At 38.2% G+C, this 18,644-nt stretch overlaps 1 protein-coding gene across 2 annotated transcripts; it reads left to right on the top strand.

Annotated features, from left to right (window-relative positions):
• The first annotated feature begins 2,130 nt into the window (after positions 1–2,130).
• On the top strand, positions 2,131–18,093 carry cabp1a (calcium binding protein 1a). Of its 2 annotated transcripts, none has more exons than XM_043246056.1 (7): positions 2,131–3,085; positions 14,677–14,707; positions 14,846–14,989; positions 15,074–15,183; positions 15,256–15,330; positions 16,868–16,940; positions 17,050–18,093. In XM_043246056.1, the coding sequence occupies exons 1-7, from the start codon at positions 2,393–2,395 to the stop codon at positions 17,073–17,075; spliced, it is 1,152 nt and encodes a 383-aa protein (XP_043101991.1). In that variant the 5' UTR covers positions 2,131–2,392; the 3' UTR covers positions 17,076–18,093. The 2 variants fall into 2 exon arrangements, with proteins under 2 accessions (XP_043101991.1, XP_043101992.1); XM_043246057.1 differs by lacking the exon at positions 2,131–3,085 and adding an exon at positions 14,101–14,580.
• The last annotated feature ends 551 nt before the right edge of the window (positions 18,094–18,644 follow it).

The raw sequence follows: 18,644 nt of genomic DNA, 5'->3' as shown, positions 1-18,644 counted from the left end.
TCAAGTTAAAACAACTTTTTGAAATCATTCTCGGTGAGCGTGCCAGCACAGAAACCTAGCATCTGTGCAATATAGCGTCGTTGCCGCAAGGGGGCGCTCGGCAGACGTGACAGGGCGAGTGTGCGGCAGGTAATGACGAGCCTGCGTGAATGTTTCCACTCATCCTCTGAAGGTGAAGGTTAAGATTTTTAATTGGACGAGCTAGGCCTGTTTCAGTACAAAAGGGCACCTTTTTTACCAGTAGAGCTGTATGCGAGAGAAACCGTGACGGATGTTGGAGGTTGGCAACATAGTGGAGCGACATTCTGAAGCAGACAGGGACACTGCAGGGCACATTCCCTGTGCACTACAGCACACACACACACACACACACACACACACACACACACACACACACACACACACACACACACACACACACACACACACACACACACGCACGCACGCACGTACGTGCAAACAAAATGTGAGAAAGGCAGGACAAAAGTATGCAAAGTGACATTAAATAAATTTTTTGGTATGAGAATGGGCTTTTCGGCAACATTAATTCACCATTCATGAATATTTTGAACAGATTAACCATCAAATTTAGATATCTGCAAATTCCAAAGACAGATATCACCACGTTATAAGCCTATAATTTGCATCAAACTTTGTATTTGAAGGCCTAACAGACTAAAAAAGGCCTGTGAACTAAAAGCCCTGAAAAATGCTCATATAAACCCAAATTATCTGATGTATGTTTAAAAAAAAGAAAACTGAAGTACATTTTCTGAATTGATGCCTTTTGAGAAATATGTTCATTTTAGTTACTTTCCTTTCTAAATTGAACTGTAGCACTATCCTTTGTCTTAATGTCGTGCATGTTTGCATACCTCTTTTAAAAAGGCTTGGAATGAGCAAGGCGAGGTGGAGTTTTGGGTCTAAATGTCATGTTTTATGCAGGTTGTCTCAGTTGTGGTTCATAAGGAGTAAATGGACCATGGAGTGGCCTGAGGCTGGGATGTCCTGTACATGCAGTGCAATAGGATGCTGTGTTTAATCAAGTGAAAATCTGTGGGCGAGAGAAGAGGACTCCTCAACATGATGCGTTCTGAAAACTTTATCACCCTGGGGACACAGAACACATTCAAGATGGTTGAAAGCCCTGGGAGGATGGGGAGGTTTTATGAGTTAATGAAAATAGGTTTCGGACTTTATGCAACGGTGTAGCAAGCACATAAGACTGGGGAAGCGTAAATGAAAATTTAAATGAAGAACCAGGCATTGAAAAAACAATAGGTTTCTTAATACCTGAATATTAACTGGTTATACTAATGTCTTATTCTGACTTATTTTGATTCTAAAAAGTCTTAAAAATATAATACTAATATATATATATATATATATATATATATATATATATATATATATATATATATATATATATATATATATATATATTATATGCACACACACATACATATATATTGCTTAAAATGATTTTTGTTTTGTTGTATTTTTATTTTATATCAAGAGTATAGTCAAATCAAAAATTTTTGGATATTTTTTATTATCTTTTACATTTGTTATTATAGTTACTCTTATAAATACATACGCCTGTGACAGTTAACAAATAAAAACACTGGCATAATCAAATATAAAATACATGTTTTTCACTACTAGCACACACTTAAATATTATTTTATGTACATTTTATTTGATAAACCTGCTATAGCCTATGTCTTAAGTTTACACAGAACACAATTAAAACAAACAATATGAAGTATTTAATGATATTATACCTAACTCTGAATTCTGAATATAAATAAATGCTTGGCTTGCTTTCGTTTATAGGCTACTACAGCAATATTCATTTTGCTTAATTTTTAAATGTCCACGAAAGTCTAACTTCCACAGGAAGTAGACACTGGTCAGCGTTAATTACACTTTCTCAGATTCCCTATACAGCATCTGCTCAGACAACGAGAGAGATTTCTTCTCTGTTTTGATCCATGCGTTACATGTTTTGTTGTGTCACCCACAGGCATCTGATGATGCACACCATACGTTTTGCGTGTCCTCTCTCTCTCTCTCTCTCTCTCTCTCTCTCTCTCTCTCTCTCTCTCTCTCTCTCTCTCTCTCTCTGAATCTTTTTTGGTTTATTTCCTAGCCCATCTCCCCTTACCTACGCGTCCTACCAGAATAGCGCTTATACCGCCTTACAGAGCAATCAGGTGGCACCAACTCCAAGAGGAGAAGATCTCGGCAGCATCATTTCAAGCCCAACATGCCATCGAGGAGGTGCCGACGTGCTCTCAGCACTCCACGCCGAGCTATTATATTCAAATGATAATAATGTGACACCTCAGAGGTCAGCCTTTACCTTCAAGGGCATTTTACAGGGCTGAGGATGAGTTTCACGCTCCCCAAAAGCGAATCGACGACCTCCTTGCTGAGATCTTCCGCACCGGCCAGGAGCGATCATCCCGGAGCCCGGAGGATGCACCATCAGCGCTCCGCGGCGGCGGCGGCGGCATCTGGAGCGGAGACGGCGGATTGCGATGCGAGCTCGCGGAGACCCCTTTGTCACCCCTCACTGGTCGGCGCCCGGAATAGCGCGGAGAAGAGCCACCCACAACACTCCCACTCCCATGGACACGCTCTTTCCCCGGCTCGCAGTCAGGAGGACCTGTCGGAGCTTCCCGACGGAAGAGAGCGCAAGACAGCCAGACGACACCACCACCACCACCACCACCATCACCATCATCACCACAACCGTCACCATCACCATCACCGCCACCGGTCCACCCGGGACGACCTGCCTCAGGAGCCCCGTCCCAAGCACTCTCACGCCGCTCGCATGCCCACCAGAACTCAGTCTTTCTCCGAGTCCAGGGACGAAACGGCTCTGTTTTTTGAGTCGCCTCAGCTGGCTCGACCGGGCTCTTCATCGAGCAGAGAGGCGTGTCCAGCCTCCACCGCCTCATCCTCGCCGGTGCCCGCTTCCTCCAGCCGCTCCTCCCGCAGATCGGGGAGGTCCAGCGCAGCATCTTCTGAAGCCGACTTCAACCTGCGGCCGTTCCTCAGCTCGGTGTTTGGACAGGTGAGGCCTGAACGCGAGTTTTAGGACGGGTCTCGTTTAAATATAGCCCTAACACGCCAGAAACTTTATGCTGCGACTACAGCCTGGGGAAGGCTTAAACGTCGTAGGTAAAATTACGTGTAACGCTCATCAAGTTTATATGAACGTTGCACTAATGACAAAAAGTTTCGTGTGAATACTTATACTCGTTACTAAAAGGGAGCGCTTATAGACAGAGCTACTACTAAAGTCATAGTTATTGTAGAGGAAGGAATAGGTTTGAATTAAATTTAGTAGCCTACCATATAGCGTTTCATGCTCTCCATGGCAACATTTGAGTCTATTAAAAAGCTTTTGATAGGCTGTATTTTGTTCAGCAAGGTCTAAACATCAGTGTCTGGTCAATATCAGACGCACAAAATATAGCTTAAAAAGTTTTCAGTTGAATTCAAAATGGTGTCAATTCCATAAATCCAAAAAAACTGATTGTGCATTTTCAAAAATAGGTATCAATTAAGTTTTACATGCATACATACATGTATACGTCACTGTTTTTCATAGTTTAGTTGTGCATATGAAAGAATTCAAATGTAAAATCCTCCAAATGCCATTGGAAATGTTCTTTTTTAATGAGCATTTTTATCAGGCTCTACGTTTGTGTTCATTTCAGCCCGTTCACTGCCAGTAAAGTGAGATTACTGAACCTAAAACACACGCAGGAACCTGACGAAAATGCTCATTATAGAAGAACAGCACTTATTGGCAGGTTTTGCAGGTTTCATTTGCTGCGCATGAATACGTCTTATTTCATTAGTATGCAAAAAACAGTGCTGTGAATGAAGATTGAGTCCTAATCCATTGTACATGACAAAACAGTATAGGCAAAACTAGTTCCATCAAGATTCTGTGTGCATGCAGTCAACACTTTGCTGTCCCACGAGGTCACAAGAGATGCGTTGTGAATGGCACTGAAGGAATGCCGCTGAGCCTGGTAGGTCACATAACGGTAATAAAACGGTGGATGTGGTATGTGTGCATTTGATGCATGCCACCCATATTTTTACAGCATAGAACATATTTTTATGGTCTGTGAACAGACAGTATGCATTTTCAGGCACAGACGTAGCGTTTCTGTGTTTTTTTTTTCATCACACAATTCAAAAGCAGATCTGTCAAGCAGAAAAGCCTGTCGGCCTGCTCACACATGGCCAAAATCATAACTCCCAACATGTCATCTAGTCCTTCAAAGATGCAGTCACAATAGCAAAACTTCTGTTCAGTTTAATGCACATGTTTGCAGTCTAATCAGGTGAGAAATATAAAAGAGGAGAAAACAGCATTCAAGGTTCTAAATAAAAATGATGGTCCCTTCTCTATTATAGTATATTTATACAATGTATAAATATGCAATCTATATCAATGTATAAAGCACAGCTCACAAAAGTCACTTTCAAACCAAACAGCTTTCTGTTGATCATTGAGACGATTTTTCAGGACAAACCTGAAGCCGTAGTTCAATTTGGTAACTTTTTATGTGGTAACTTAAAATTTTTTTTTTGAAGTTTGCCCATGAAAATGATCAAAACAATATGTAGTTGAGCTATCCTGACAGATACTATTTTGTCGCATGATTTGTGCTTAAACACAATTAATGATTCTATTGCTGTCAGATATTACTGGTTTGACGTGTCAATTAAACATAATTTAGTCAAATTATTGTTTGGTATTTTTTTGTAATAAAATGATTTAATTCTTTCCCCTTTCCAATCTGAAAATAGCTTCCTGTGGGAATTACAAAAAATATGGCCCGCCAATCAACTCTATACGAGCCGATGAATCTACAGAGACCAGTATCATAATATCCCGCACACAATAGTTCGGCATTTGACTAGATGCAACGGTTTCTCTGTACCGTGTGCCTGAATTGACCGAGATGTTTTTTAATGAACGAATTTATGATAAGGAATATTACCAAAAATGAATATCAATTCATATCCACAGCGTGTCCCAGAGCTTAATTCCTGATCGAATGCTTTCTGACAGTAAACAGCTGTGAGCTGACGCTGATTAAATGTGCTCCTCGGAGGATTGGATGTCTAGAACGTTGTGGAAGCTTGCCTTCTGTACACGTATCACAGAACTTTGAAAATCAATTGCATTAATAATAAAGGAGTCTTGGCTGAAAGGATGAGCTCGGGGCGGGAGGGTGCTCCTTTGTTGCTTTAGACATTGAAAGGCTTGAATAAATAAAGAATACAATGTTTGTGAAATGCAAATCTTTTTAAGCATATCCGATTCTGTGAGATTCTGTGTATAAATGATTAAAAGCTGTCTGATGGCACCGCCATGACTTTGATGCCGCGCTGCGGATCAAAAACAACACACACACACACACACATTCATTTGCGGTTACGCTAATGCGGGTCGTACCATTATTGCTATGCAGGAAGCTTTTAAAACTGATATATGGCAATATTTTGGAATCCATTGAAACAATTAACTCCTTATTGAAGGTGGAAATGAATCGGAGGGTTAGTCATAACCATAAGCCAGATCAGATCAATTAATTATACCAAGCTTTAAAGGAATAGTTCATCCAAAAATGAAAGTTCTGTCATCGTTTACTCACCCTCGAATATTTCCAGATCTGTATGAACTGAAGAAAGTTTGTAACCAGGCTGTTTTGGGTCACCATCGACTCCCAAAGTGTTTCTTTTTTCTACTGTGGAAGTCGGTGGTTACCCGAAACAGCCTGTTTACATTTTTGGTTTTTCAAAATATCTTCCTAAAAGTAATTCAGAACGTTTTGAAACTACACGAGGGTGAGTAAATGATGACATAATTTTCATTTCTGGGTGAACTATTCCCTTAAGGTTAGAGTTATTCTCAATGTACAAATGGTAAAAAGCACCGCAAAGGGTAATATGAACTGGCGGGCTAGTGAGAAAACATGGGCAAATGAGACCAATTATTAAAATCGCCTTCAAGGTCGTAACGTCTCTCACTGTGGCCCTCCATCTGTCACTGTTTATACTGTGATGGTCCATTTACATTTGCCTCAGAGTATTGCCTTATTTTCTCCTCGAAGCCCCTAAATGCAGTCATTATACAGGGTTTATAATCTAATTTGCTACCTAGTTAACTCAAAGTCACCGTTATTGCCTACGCTGCGTCATTCGAGTCTATAATGTTGGAGTATTTCATTGGCATTCATGGAGGAATCTCACATTACTGGGAGAAACCTTCTGTTTGCAAGTATGTTGTTTAGGCTGTCAGCCCCAGACGCTGTATGAATCAGTGAGGCTGGCTTACAGTCTCTCGCTGGGTGTGTGTGTAAACACAATTTACCAGAAATGCCGCGTAATAGGCTTCGGATCACAGGGGTGACACATTCCCTATCGGTCTGTCTAAATTCCCAACACTTGACTTGACGGGGTGTTGAAATAAGACTGACAAAAATGTCCTTGGATGACAATGCGACTCTTTCCCTCCATAAATCTTGTAGATGTTAAACCAGATATGGTCTCCACTTCTCTTTGGTGCTATTTTTAGTCTCACACCTCTTTGTGCATCTGTGTCGTTCCTCCGATGTGTTCTTGTGTCTACTGTCAAACACGCCCCTCCTTCTTTTCTCTTACCGATGTGTTTTTTGAGGTTACAGTGACCTTGAAATTGCTCTTCTGGGAGATCAAGTAGCAGATACTTGAGAGTGAGTTTGTGAAAAGAAGAAGGAAATTGAATGGGTATAGTGTCAATATTGTAGCCGGTGAATGATAAATCCGATTATTTTAGTTTTTTACAGTTTTTGCATGCTATTTTGGTTTATATAATATAAAAAAACAGCCATCTATCAAGAGTGTTTCCTTGTCTACAGCCCAAGATGCTAGAATAAGCACTCTTTTATCATTATGACAGACTTTTCATTCAGTTTGTCATGTTAACATTAAGATTGGGTAAGTGAAGAAATTATTTGAAAAGAGGTGTTTATATCACCAGAAAATCTTAGTTAAGCTTAATTATAGGGACCGACTCTCACTATTGACTATTTTTTGCTTATTAGCATGCGTATTATTAACATATTGGACGGATGGAAGCAGTTCTGAATGCAAGCTTGCAGAAGATTGTAAGAAAGTACAATAAATGATTAAACAAGTCCAGCTCGCTCAACATGTCATGTCGTACTTTTTCAGCACTTTGAATAAGAATTACAGATCCAAAAAATTAAACATGAATTTTTCATGTCATGTCAACTTTATCAGATTTAATATGCGAGGAGAGCTCTTTAGGTTCACTGATTGTGCATCATTAGTTAACTTACAGTGCTAAATTACTTAGTCTCCCAGCAAAATAACAGAAAAATGAATGTATATAAATGAATGTCATCTATAAAATATTTACAAACAAAAAAATAAATCTTGTAAAACGGTAGTTCATATCACAGTTCGCCCCAAAGAATTTAAATTAGCTGGGGCCATTCAATATTTAGATGAGGTTTTTTTTTTCATCAGAATAAATTTAGAGAAATGTAGCATGGCAGCACTTTGGATCTTCTGCAGTGAATGGGTGACATTTGAATAAGTGTCCCAGCCACTGATAAAAACATCACTAAGATAATCCGCTCTACTCCAGCTCATCAATTAATGTCTGTTTGAAACGAACGGATCCATCAAGACTTCTTTAATATCAGATTGCTGCTTTAGGCTAAAATACTTTTACAATTTCTCCTGTGAAAAAGTTGTCCCGTCATAATATGGGCTAATATTTTGGTATCAAGTGTCTGTCAAATTGAAAAAGGGTAATTTTCCAACTCTCCCGGAGTTAAACAGTTAACTGTTCCAGCCATCCTGCTTGTCTGGTGATAGCACTTTTACCTGTAGCTTAGCATAGATCATTGAATCTGATCAAGACCAATGTAAAATGAAAAGCTGCGATGTTATAAGCTGATGTAAATAGAAACTATACTCTCATTTTGGCGTAATAATCAAGGTACTTTGCTGCTGTGCCATGGCTGTACCAAATCTTAGTACACGATGGTCTGGAGTTATGTGGATTATTTGTGGGATTATTGTGATGTTTTTTATGAGCCACTGAAGAAACAAACTCATCTACATCTTTGATATCCCGAGGGTCACTTTTCGGCAATTCAACTGTTCAACTAAAATGAAACTGCTTAAGGGCCCCCTGCTTGGAAATCAGTACTTTAAAGTAATCCTCTTTCCCAGTTCTTATCCTGCAATAAAGCGCAATATTATGACCTCAGGAACTCCTTTTGCTGTAGATTTTTTTTGCTTATGCATATTTGTGTACACAGGTGTACATTTAAGGATTATGAAAGGTATTGTGTGATGCTGTGCATCACGTTGCTGTGTGTGTGTGTGTGTGTGTTTCAGTGCGTGGTGATCTTGTGACTGTGTCTTCTGACAGGATGAGAGGTGACAGTTAAAAGTAGGCTGCGCACTAAAGTTCACGGCAAGCTTGAAAAGGGGATGGGGGGATAAATAAAACCAACATATCAGAGGAGAAGAGGCAGAGAAGGGCTTCTGCCCTTAAATCTGCCCCTGTTTCTTAGGATGAATCATCTCATGGAGAAAAGCGAGGGGAAAACAGAGATGGATGGAAGACGACAGATAAAAAGATGCACATGTGTGAGCGAGAGAGAAAGAGATTCGTACGAAAACAAAACAAGAGCCAGAAAATAACATTTATCTGTGTGTCACAGATAAGCGAGCAGCATAAACAGAAGCATCATTAATTGGCCTCTGTATCCACTCAGTAAGCTTTGATGTCATAGTCATGGCTTGCCTTTAATGTTTCTGAATACTTTTATACTGACAACGAAGGACAAGGACAGTTGCACAATAGCAACCTGAAATAATGCGACTCGTGTACTCAGACGTTACTTATACTAATGAGTGACTGTGGTGTTTAGTTAATGGCGGGCTGCGGCTGAAAAATGAGCCGTGGGTCTGTTCTGATACACTGAAAAAAAGAGATTTTTGAACATTTTTAACACAAAAAACAAAAAAAACTTTTCAGAATAGAAGAAGATGCTAATTAACAGAAAATAATTAACCAAATTAAATTTGCATAATGCTTCGTAGGTCTTTTTAGCTTTTCTGTCTCTAATATTGTGCGATGTAGTACAATACTGTTTAATTTGTTTAATAAAATGTTCACAATCTGCCTTAGCTTTAGCCCATTTCTTTACGTAATAAGAGTGCGTCTTGGCTGATTTCTGCCTTTAAAAACAGGATGACTTACAGCAAGGATGAGAATGAGTTTGCTGACCATTTAATTATTGTTTAATTATTGGCTGCCAAGAATAGAAATCAAGTCAGTTTGACCAATATTTTGTACCAATATTTACCCTTTTAGGGATAAACATATTTGAGCTGAACACACATGAACATGAACACTTTGTGGAGTGTCAGTGATGCAATAGCATTTATATTAAGGATGCATTTGTTGAAATTAATTATTATTATTTTACGTATTATTATACATTACAATCATATTTTATTATTATAAGCATTCAACACGTTCTCACTCCTCAACTCTGCTATGCTTGGTCAGGACCCCTTGGCAACTCTTTTTTGATGCACAGGGTATCCTTTAGTGTGATTTTTCAACAATTCTTTTGGATAACCTCATAATACATATGACATTTATATTGTTGGTCACACTTTATTTTAATGTGCAATTCTCAGCATGCTTCTTATTAATAGTTTGTACAGTAGCTGTTAAGTTTAGGGATGTAGAATATGGCCACACAGAATATGTGCTATACGAATAAACAGACAATACGGTAGTAATACATCATACATCGAGTCAGAAGTCAGACAAAAACCCATCGATCTGCTTCTGAGCACATGTGATGAACCCCGGGGGGCGTGTAGGTTAGTTTTATGACGCTGTACTCGCGGATATATATCTGATTTATGGAGCTTACAAATCATGGCCGCCATCCACCAGCATTACCAAACTTGAAAGAGCCAGGATAAATAAAGAAAACTAGCTCTGGAAAAAAAACTAACTCTGTGTTTGTCTGAAAGATGAAAGTAACATTGGCTTGGGGGTGAGTATATTATGGTGTAATTTTCATTTTTGGACGAACTATTCCTTTATTAGACGGAATTGGTCACTATACTAAAATGTTTCCATATTGTCATGTTGATAAGTTTATTATTGTGCAATCAAAAATAAATTGACTAAAAATTGGTTCTGCTTCTCAGTTCCATTTTTACGAGACTTTGCAGGACCACATCTCCTCTTTGTTCTCCTTTCTAAATAAATGCAATGAAGATCTACAGCCGAGAAACCGTCATGTATTACCAGTTTCCCTTTAAGCCAATGCAATGGTAAGGACTTTTTTAAAGCGAAAAGAAAACCAGCAGAGAATCACAGATATGAGTTACTTAAAATAAATAAATAAATAAATAAATAAATACAATATTTACCAAAAACACACACACACACGCATAATACAATGAACGCTGTCAATGCAGGACTGAAACAAAGTGCACAGTCTGAAGCTGTGTGTGTGTGTGTGTGTGTGGTATTTTTAGCTGTCTGTATAAATGATTGTTTGGATTAGAAACCAGGCCTCCAGCTGTGAGAATGGTAATATGCATGTCTGAACGAGACCCACTCTCCTCCCATCCTCTAAACACACACACACACACACACACACACACACACACACACACACACACACACACACACACACACACACACACACACACACACACACACACACACACACACACACACACACTCATTCATTCTCAGACAGTTTCCCATTTACACTCTCCTATATCCGTTTTGTAGAGCCTTAGCTTTTTATTATTATATCATCTTAAACCACTGCCTTCATCCGTTCATATAAGATTAATAAAAATGATTCAACCCATTGAAGAACCCATTGTTACCCTATTTCTACACTTACAGAAGAAACATTTTTAGCAAATAGTTCAAAAATGCTCTTGTTTCGTGATACTTTCTCCCAATGTGCTCAAGATCCAAGCCCCATTTTCTCGTGCCCCATTTTTCGGTTGCTACAGTTCACTCAGTGACCTAGTTTTAGCTTTAATTATCAGTAAAGACCATCACATTTTTGTACTATCTGGGTACACGGTCTTGGTATGGAATCAGGCTTTCAGAGAAATCTTTGAATAATCTCAAAGCCTCCGTGAATGCTGACTAACACGACATAATGATTGTGGGAGACTGGAAATTTCATTTTGCTCGTAAAACAAAGGACGGCAGTGAATTTGCATTTTGAAAGGTGTCCCAGTTATTCTCATTTGCATATGTCTTGGTTCTTATCGGTTTTCTGATGTAATGGTTCTTAGTGCCGAACAGTATTAACCTCTTCAGACCCTGCGTCCTCATATGAGGACATCGTATTTTAGTGAATTTCTCTGAGACTCTACATGCCACAGTTTTAGGTCTGGATGTCCTGTAAAGAGCACATTCAGGGCTTTTCAGAAATACCAAATGATTGGATGCTTCATGCTCCATCTCCTTGGTGTTCAAATATGTCTGAAATTAGATTTCTCTCTCTCTCTTTCTCTCTCTCTCTCTTTCTCTCTCTCTCTTCAAATTTCTTACAATTTTCTAAGAAATTCTAAGAAAAAAAGTTTCTTTAAAAACTGCACAGCTAAAAATGTTCGCCGTTTCTGCATGTAGCGAGCATTCTGATTAATTAACAAATACTGAAGTAAATGCATATAAACAATTTAGAATCTGTGTGCAGGGACCACAAAATGTTTTTTTTTTTTTTTTTTTTTATGGCAGTAATGTTTAAAAAATCCTTTTGGAACTTTTGTTAAAGAATGTAACTAATAATACATTTTAAAAATTGTATTTTAATTTATGTATTTATTTTATTTCATTCAGCTATAAATAAAATAAGTAATGCACTCAGACATTAATTGTAACATGTAAATGAACTGGTTTAATGCAAATCAAAATATTATTTAATATCAACCTGAATCAATCGAAATACTTGGAATTATAACAACAAAGCTTATTTATATTGGTTACATCAGATTAAAATATCTCTTTAAGGTGGCGCTTTTTACCGTATAATAAACATCTAAATAACTTAAATACTTATTAAATATCTAATTCGTTTGATACTTCTCTAGTTCTGGAATTAATAATGTGGATATAGTTTGTCTCTGTAATCTATAAGCAGTCTTTTTGGAGAAAACATTTTTCTGACTTATTTGTCCCAAACTGCAATAACTATAAATATATCCCATTGCGCCTGGGACCGAGTGCATTAGCTGAATGATCTTGTTTCCCAATGCTATTAAACCAGATAATGTCTTTTCTACGTGTTTTTATTGTCTCTCTCTCTGTATCTATCTCACGCTCGCTTTCCCTTCCTCTCTGTTTACAGTCGCTGCGAGAGTGTATAGATCTGAAGAGCCAGTCTACACAATGTGTTCAGTAAACTGTTATGATGAATGAATGGAAAACGTTGGCTGGATTGCTTATTTTTTTATTAATGGGAATGCTTTCTGTCTTTCTCACACATACAAATTCACACGTAGACATGCAGGCCTTTCTCCGTGACATCCACAACACACACGGCTGCGTGGACGGGCATAAATAACACGAGCAGCGCTTTGTGAGTTCATGCGCTTGTGTTATGGTTGAGAGCGATGTTGAACTGGATGTACAGACCTGACGTTGTGCTCTCAATGGAGGGTTTTGTGTATAAGACTTAACTTTGACGCCCAGTGAAGAGAAACGTGTGAATAACGCTGAGTTGGATTCCAGCATACCCTTATTGTTGTGATCCGTGGGCTCGTGTGAACATCCTTAAGTATTTTCTAGGAAGCTAATTGACAGCGTTTCTGTCAGCGAGGCTGTTATAAGCTCGTGATCTCAGGAGTGAATAACAGGGACGTCTGCTTAACACAGCACGGAGTATCTGTCATCTTTATAGAACGTGTTTAAGAGACAAAATGTAACAAATTTCAACGTCTTATGATGTTGTGTGCCTGCTGGGAAAGACGTAGAAGTGTACAGAAGTTTTTTGCACCGAGAGAAAGATAAAGGAAGGAGGGATATTTTTGGGGAAATAGCCTTGTGGTATATTTTTGAGCTATACAGAGAGATGGCTTTCTGGGACATGGAATCAAAGCACAGACATATTGTTTCTAAAATTAAACCGGGTTCTCTCAATAAAACGCATATACATAAGAATCTTTTAAACCTTTAATGCACGTGTTTCACCAGTCATTAATATCATGTATTTTGGCATAATATCTAATATTTTTAGCACGGGCTATGATGCATAAATTTAATAATGCATAAATTTACTTTAAAGTCTTTTAAATTGCTACAAACGGGCTATTTTGAACTTTCTGTTCATCAGAGAATCTGAAAAAGTAGTTTTTAAAAAAATGAAATGAAATAAAAAAATTCACTGTTTTTAACATTACATACTGTGATTTTTTTTATTACAATTAAAATAACAATAATTAAAAAGTTGTTACAATTAAAAAGAGTTTTGATTTTTTTAAACATGCTCACGTGTAATATGCCATATTGCCATATGTAAACATACTTCTATATAATTACCAAATATTATTCTTCTATTATTGTTTTATTTTAATTCATTTATTCATTTATTCATTTATTATTCATTCATTTTTTTGCCATATTGTTCCACTATTCATAAACAAGGTTAAAGAATACTACGGCCTAAAATCCCAAAGTTAGCGTATAGGAGAGGAGAAAAATGGGGTCCCAGGTCACTCATAAATGTAAATATACAGTTATATGCCATGCATATAACAAATAAATCTGAAAACTGAAATTTATACCCAACAAATGCTCAAAACTTTAAACAGACCGACTCATGTCGTGCATGTTGTGAATGATGCTTTACAGTAAACGAAGTCCACAAAAGACTTGCTTCTGTGTGGCTTTGCCCCGGACTGTTTGATGTTACTTACATAAGCAATTTAGCTTTTCTTATTCTGCATGCAGCCGTGTAGGCGTATGTATTTACGTCGCATAAATTGCTGCTCCTTTGTTTTGGTCTACAATTTAGGTCGCATGTTTTTGCATGTGTGTGCGTGAATGTCATGGTCTTACGTCAGTAAAGCCTGCATGTTTATACTCCTTTCTTCCCCCTGTGGTGAATGCTACAGCTTCTGCTCTCCATCTTTCTCCCTCTCTTTCCTCCATCGCCTTTAAAGGTTGTCACTGTAAAGTGAAGACAGATTTTTTTCTCTGTCACACTTGCTGGGATTTGTTCACTTAGCTGTGACGCTGGAGAAATGCCATTGCCACGTGACCGGGACCACCTCACCTTTTTGTAACGCGCTATTGCTCTTTATTAACGCTGTTAAACCAGTCCTAAATACACGTTGAGTGACTAGAAGCATAAAACAATGGCTACCGTGACTGGTTTGGATGCACCGTTGGTTAAAGGCTTTCTGGTAATGGATCCGTCTCCAGAAGAACTTCACTTCTTGGATGGCCTGTATTTTATTGTGAGGAGCTAATATTTTCGGATGTTTCGTCTTTGAAATTCGACATCTTCTGGTGTCGTTTTGATGGTTTCTTCCTTATTTTTTTTTTTGTTACAGAATCGAGAGCTGAGACCTGAGGAGATTGATGGTAAGTTTTTTTAAATGTAAAGTTTGTTGAGATATATTGACTTCTTCAACAACGTTCCTCGATGGTTTCGTTGGAGCTTTCGTCATTACTGCGTGTTAACATGTCGTTCTCGTGTTTGGTTTGTCTTGACGAGTGAAGAGTTGCGAGAAGCGTTTAAGGAGTTTGATAAAGATAAAGATGGCTTCATCAGCTGTAAGGACCTGGGGAACTGCATGAGAACTATGGGCTACATGCCCACCGAGATGGAACTAATAGAACTGAGCCAACAAATCAACATGAACTGTAAGCTTCTGTGCGCGCGCAGCCCTAATCTTATCAGCCCCGTCTTTTCGTTACGAAATATTGATATCGGTATGTTTTTCTCAGTAGGTGGCCATGTGGATTTCGAGGACTTTGTGGGGTTGATGGGACCTAAACTCCTGGCAGAGACAGCAGATATGATCGGCATCAAAGAGCTGAGAAACGCCTTCAAAGAGGTGAGCGGAGAGTTAAAGAGACTCTACTATAAAACTAGAAAATGAATATTAAATATGTATTATGGATTCCAGTTTGACACAAACGGAGATGGTGAAATAAGCACAGGAGAGCTACGGGAAGCTATGAGGAAGCTGCTGGGACAACAGGTTAGTGCTTTGTGACATTACTGTTTTCTAAATACATGTTATTGATCTCAATGTGAGCGACTCATCCATGTGCACGTGTTTTAAATCTCACGATGTTTTATCAAAGTGTTATAACGTCAATATAAATGACTTTCCTCTGGGGACGTGCGCAGGGTTGCCTCCATCCAATCAACATCTTACGAATGAAAGACACCCCCCTACGTAATATTCGATCATTTTGATAATACGTCACAGTAAAGAAGAAGCCTTTTTCACTGAAGCATCAAAGAGATGGTTAAACGAAAAATGAAACATGTAATTACTAAAGTAAAGTTCGGTTTCATTCTTCGATTTGGGGATGAAAAGACATTAGAAATACACACTGTTTTATTAACAAACATCCCTCATGCTCACACGAGAGCGGCGTTTTGGTGAAAATGCGCTTCATAACAAAACAAACAAAAAATGACTGTGGTAGGAAAACAGCAGTCGAGAAAGCATCTGATTAGAGCGAGAGTGGAAACACGAAAGCCGCTCTGTAATGCAGCGTTTCAGTTTAACTTGCGTTTATTTGCATACACTTTATACAGTAGATTGCTTTAAAGGGCTAGTTCACCCCAAAATTAAAATACTGTCATTAATTAACCCGTAAGACCTTTGTTCATCTTCAAAACACTAATTAAGATATTAATCAAAAAGGTATCACAATGCATGCACAAACTTTCCTTTTTTTCATTTTAATGCTAAAAAACGACATGCATACGTGCTCCCTAAACAAGCACGGATTACATCAAATATGCGTGCTCTCCCCCCGGACATAAACAAAGCTGATTACATCAAATACATGAAAGCGAGCGTATGCCCTGTGATGCCCTCCAAAATGGCGGAAGACGGAGAAGAATGGTTGAGTAAATTAAGTTATTTCACATCCTGTTTTACCGAAGTATTTACTACGTCTCTGGAGCTGGGAGCATGTCGGTAGTGTTGCTGTCTACGAAGGGTCAGATGGTTCTTCAGTTTCATCAGAAATATCTTCATTTGTGTTTCGAAGATGAACGAAGGTCTTACAGGTTCGGAAAGACACCAGTTGTCTTTACTCACCTTATATTTCCCGTACTGTAATGCTATTACTGAGGAGAATTATGATTCATTCAATACAGCTGCTTTTTTAAGAAAACAAGCAGTTAGAAAATGAATACAAGAGCGCAGGTGGATCAAGTCAACAAACAGATCATATAGAATTAGAAAGGACGGTGGTCAAATAAAGATGGGTGAGAAGTTTTTAGCCATTTTTTCCCATATTTTCCATATTTTTAGCCAGTTCTTTTCCATACACTCCTAAAAATAAAGGAGTGCATGGCATTGATGGCTCCACGACCGTGGTCCATTTGACTGTACAAAGTGTTATGATAAACTTCATTTGAACTTCACAACCAAATCAACTTGAAAGGAACAGGCTAATTAGAATGACTCTTTCATATACAGTAAAACATTTTGGGGTTCAGAATTGAAATGTTTCGGTCAACGGTCCCAATCGTTGCATTCCTTTTTTTGTCAGGTTGGTCACCGAGACCTAGAGGACATACTGAGAGACATCGACTTAAATGGAGATGGCCGTGTAGACTTTGAAGGTATGAATAGCTCAATATGATAATAGTAAAAGAGCGAAAGCAGGATACGGGTGTTTAGTAGTTTCCAGTTAAAGTGTGTGTGTGTGTGTTTTCTGTCTGCCCCTTTTAGAGTTTGTGCGAATGGTGTCCCGCTGAGAGGGCAGCATTCATACGGTTTCTCCGACAGAAGAAAGTGAGATGCTGTACTGCTTCCTGCTGGTCAAAGCAGACAGGCTATTAGACTACTGCAAGAAAAGCCTCGCTGAGCCAGTGCATGGTATAAAAACGAAAAACTGGACTTTTTGGAGAAAAAAAAAACACATACACAAAGTACACACTTATACTGTAGCCAAGAGTCTCTGCACTTCTAACCATGCAAGACCAAACAATATATGTTTTTTTACATGCGCATTTGAAGGAGAGTACCATGCTTGATTATGGCAATATTACATTAAGTGTTGTCCCCGTTGACCCGTATATATATATATATATATATATATATATATATATATATATATATATATATATATATATATATATGTGTCTCTTTGTAATAAGGTAGATGAAGAAAATGATGTCTAAAAAGTTTTGGTTTTGTTTGCAGTAACGTAGCGGCGTAAACGCGTTGACTTCCAGATAATACGTTATATAAGTCAAGCTCAGCTGCCTAACTCCACTTGTTTGTCTTTGTCACACAATTTGCCAGTTTCTGTTCTTATTTCACAGTGCATGCCTTCGAAACAAATATAAACCACTGTGCAAGATCGGACTGAAACGGAACCAGATTTTGTTGCCGTGTTAACTTGTTTTAAAGAGTGGTTTCTAACTTTAGAAATGTTTGATTCACTTTTTTTTTTTCGTGACACACTTGTCAGGAAACTAATTTCAAGAGCACAGAGTTTCGCCCTACGCGGTCTTGTATCTGAATCAGTGCACAATATCCAGATATTACGAAACATTCAAAACCCGATCAGTATGAGCTTACGAAACAGGTTTATTTATTTGAATCGATTCTCTTCGTGTCTTCGTTTGTGTGACATCTGTAGTCTTAATTGTTATCTGACCAGATTCTTGCATGCCAAAAAGACCTTCATATGTAATATAGTGGTTTTAATACATTGTAACAAAATAAGCGAATAAAACCGTGTCTAGTAATAGCATATATTTTTCATCACTACGTTTGTGTAAGCTTCATTACTCTCTTATTTCCTCCATTAGTCCGGGTTTGCTGACACGTCCTCTGAAGAAATGTTATTTGTATACATAAGGAGCAGTCATTTTCACTGGTGTCTGTTCTGCTGTTCTCCAAATCATTCAGCAGCGAGCATCACTTTCCCAGCGGCTGGAACACACTGTTCGGGTTGTCATGGCAACGAGCTTTTTCCTCCGGACCAAAACGGGACAGAATTTTCCTGCTTTTCATTTTGAACGCGGACCTAAAACTAACGCCACCTTGTGGTCAGAATAGGCCATTGACATCATTTAAAAAAACCATTTAATTTTTAACCATGTATACGGTTTTAGTTTTTATTTCATTTTAATTCTGTCTGTTTATTGCGCCGTATTTAATATTGATTATAAAAAACAGTAGGGCTGTCTAACAAAATGCCAATAACAAGCTCACTGGTATATTTGCGTTTTTGAAGAAATTCTATTTATAAAGAAATTAACAATTGCATAAATTAAATTAAATAAACTTCAATAAACATGCATGCATTCCGCGAG

Source organism: Puntigrus tetrazona, chromosome 8 (genome assembly GCF_018831695.1).
Source record: "Puntigrus tetrazona isolate hp1 chromosome 8, ASM1883169v1, whole genome shotgun sequence".
Taxonomy (NCBI): domain Eukaryota; kingdom Metazoa; phylum Chordata; class Actinopteri; order Cypriniformes; family Cyprinidae; genus Puntigrus; species Puntigrus tetrazona.
The sequence above is the reverse complement of the archived record's forward strand: the minus strand, read 5'-3'. Positions and strand labels throughout refer to the sequence as shown.